This window comes from Phaethon aethereus (assembly GCF_964289735.1).
Source record: "Phaethon aethereus genome assembly, chromosome: 3".
Lineage (NCBI taxonomy): Eukaryota > Metazoa > Chordata > Aves > Phaethontiformes > Phaethontidae > Phaethon > Phaethon aethereus.
In genome coordinates, this window is record NC_138576.1 from 41,718,502 (window position 1) to 41,721,498 (window position 2,997).

Below are 2,997 nucleotides of genomic sequence, written 5' to 3' on the forward strand. Positions count from 1 at the left end.
GTTCTGAATCTGCTTACACCTGGGATACAGGAATGCGACACACTTCAAGTATACATCGACTGCACAGTGGTGACATCGCACATTGAGTCTGACACATGCTGTCTTCAGTGGTCCAGCACCAGCACGTGGCTTAAAACCAGTTGCCCGTTAAAGGAGCCAACATCCAGGACCTTTGCTTTTCAGTCTTCATATTCACGCAATGCCCAAGAGCAGGGCAATAGTCTGTACAACCATAAACGTCCTTCAGTATAAACGCAGTGGTATTTAAAAGTCTGAACCAGTGCATTCCTCTCTTACATTCCTCCTCTATTCCTTTGTTGCTGTTACTCTCATATGCAAGTGAAAGTAAAAGGTAGCGGGGAAATAATTTTAGTAGAAGAACACAAAGCCTCTCCCCTAAGTCCACAGAAGACCACTAAAAGTGTAAAATTTCCAAAATAGCTCATAGGAATTCTTCAAATACAGTGTTTTCAATGGGGTTTACATATCACGTTTCACATTATTTCCACGGAAGTCTACCTTATCACTTTGTTTAATCAGACAAATATCAATAACACATAATAAAACAGTATACAATTCACGGGACACGACACGTTTTACAAAACCTCTAAAACTCAGCACTGCCGCTTTTGGAAAAAATCAAAAACTCCTATTACTTACAGACATGAAATACATTTCACATTGAAATGAACAGCATGATTTCAAGGCTTTTTTTCTTATTTGATGGTATTGGTTTAGGATGCATTAGTTTTCAATTAGGTTTCACAATTTTAATTCACACCCCCAAAAGGAACCGTTGGTAACCCAGTGTTTTCTCTGTGCTCCTTCAGGAAACTTACTATTATTCAGCAGACACTTTTTGAGAAAAAAACATTTGAAAATTTAGCTTGAATCCCTAATTGTAAAACCTGAAGAACTGGCTGATGGTAATGCTCTTAACACAATCATCGCTCAGCTTACAATGACAGACCAAAAAAATATTACAGGAGGGTACAAACACATTAAGCCATGGGTTTGGTTTTCTTTGTTGTTGATTTTTTTTTTTCCCAAACTAACTCCTTTTTCTCACAACGCTGAGAAGTCTCTGACTTACAACGCTTCAGCAGTCGTGTCTGTGGAGACAGACATGGTAACTTTGGCAATCTTAACTGTGCTCTTAATGCAGCTCTCGGCAGCCCTGTGCACGTTCCCCGCGTTGTTGGCGTGTTTGTGCTGGCAGTCAGACTCCATGCTGTTATCGAGGGGCTGTGCAGTTCCTTCGCAGGTGGGGAACATGCTGCGGAAGGCGTGTCGCAAGTCCTTGCTCCTCAGAGCGTAGATAATGGGATTCACTGTCGAATTCAGCAAACAGAGCATGCTACAGAAGGCAAAGACAGTCTTGATGAGCTTGTTCATTTTCCCAAAGACATCGTACACCATGATGGCGAGGAGAGGGCCCCAGCATATGATTAAAACGACTAGGATAAGGACCAAGGTTTTGGCTAACCTGATGTCCATACGAGTTTGATCAGGCCTAGTGATCTGTACCTTACCATCCTCTGTAGACTGAATGATTATGCTTTTCTGCGTGCCCCGCTGAATCATGCGAACAGCGTGGCTGTGAGCCTTCCACAGTATGTACATGTAGGCATAGACAATGAACAGCAAGAGGACGCTGGTGACCCCGATCCAGAACATCAGGTATGTCTCGTCGATGAGAGGGAATATGTCCGAACAAACAGAATTGAGCTTTTTGCAGTTCCAGCCGAGCAGAGGAAGAACAGCTATTACAATAGCGATGGTCCACATCACGCAAAACGCTATGACAGCCTTTGGTCGGGTAACAATCCTTTTGTAAGCTAGTGGCCTGTGTATAGATATGTACCGGTCTATTGCCGTGAGGAAAAGGCTACCTACGGAGGCGGTGAAGGAGGCTGTAACTCCACCCAGTTTGAACAAGAAGACGTTGGGGCTATCCTTCCGGTGGAAAACATGGAAATCCACAAAACTATAGACAAAAATCACACTGCCCAGGAGGTCAGCCACAGCCAGGCTGCTGATGAAATGGTAGGAGGGTCTACACCGGAGGCTTCGGGAGTGGAGGATGACACACAAGACAAGAAGGTTCTCTAGGACGGTGAAGGTGCCCAAGGTGAGTGACAGCACAGCGATGGCCAGCTGCTGGCTGGGGTTCAGGATCATAAAGCACTCCATATCCATGAAGTTCTCCCCACACTGTATGTTCTCATCGTTATCCTTAAATGTGGACAGGGACTTGTTGTAAAACTCTGTGATGTTGACCTGATCTGAGGGAATAATGCTCAACAGGGGATCGTCTCCCGCAGTCATTTTTTCTTGGAAAGGATCACCCCTGAAGGAAGAGAGAGGGAACTTCTGGGGGTAGTATCCCAGCTTGGAAGCCATGTCGCCTTTCATGTCTTCGTACTGGATATCGTTGGAGCCCATGTAAAGGAGATCTGTTGTGATTGTTCGGAAAGTTGTATCTGCGAGGCCATCTAGGATTGACTTCATAACCCCAGTCTTGTTGGTTTCAGAGAGGCTTGGGGGAGGGAAAAATGCATCAGAGGAAATCCTAGAAGGGGAAAAGATCAGACTTCATTAAGATAAACAGGGAGACAAACTCTACAAACAACCTAGTTGAAGTGTCTCAAACAAAATTGACCCTTCTCTTGTATTTAGTGCAGGTCTAGCCTTTGCCACCTGCAGGAATCAGGGTGAGTTGAGCACTTAGAAAGAAATCACCTGGATTTCACCAAAACTGAATTACACTATGAAGTGACGTGAAAACCAGAGATGCAAAGAATTGAGTATTCCACAGGAAAGTAACTTTCATTTCTCATCAAAACCTTCTGAGCCGCTCCACCAGAAAGATATTTTCTTCTAGATCTGAACTTGGCTTATGATTGCAAAGTACCTTGCAGACGAATATTCCTTGGGCTCGCTCCATTTAGATAACACCAAGTGCCACTGCACGAGCAGCGTTAAACTGAATCATCA

General features: G+C 44.2%; 1 protein-coding gene across 1 annotated transcript; it reads right to left on the minus strand.

The window, feature by feature from the left end:
* Positions 1–758: 758 nt before the first annotated feature.
* Positions 759–2,526, minus strand: CNR1 (cannabinoid receptor 1). Its single transcript, XM_081998445.1, has one exon. It carries the CDS (start codon positions 2,509–2,511, stop codon positions 1,090–1,092), a length of 1,422 nt encoding a protein of 473 aa, XP_081854571.1. The 5' UTR covers positions 2,512–2,526; the 3' UTR covers positions 759–1,089.
* Between the last annotated feature and the right edge of the window lie 471 nt (positions 2,527–2,997).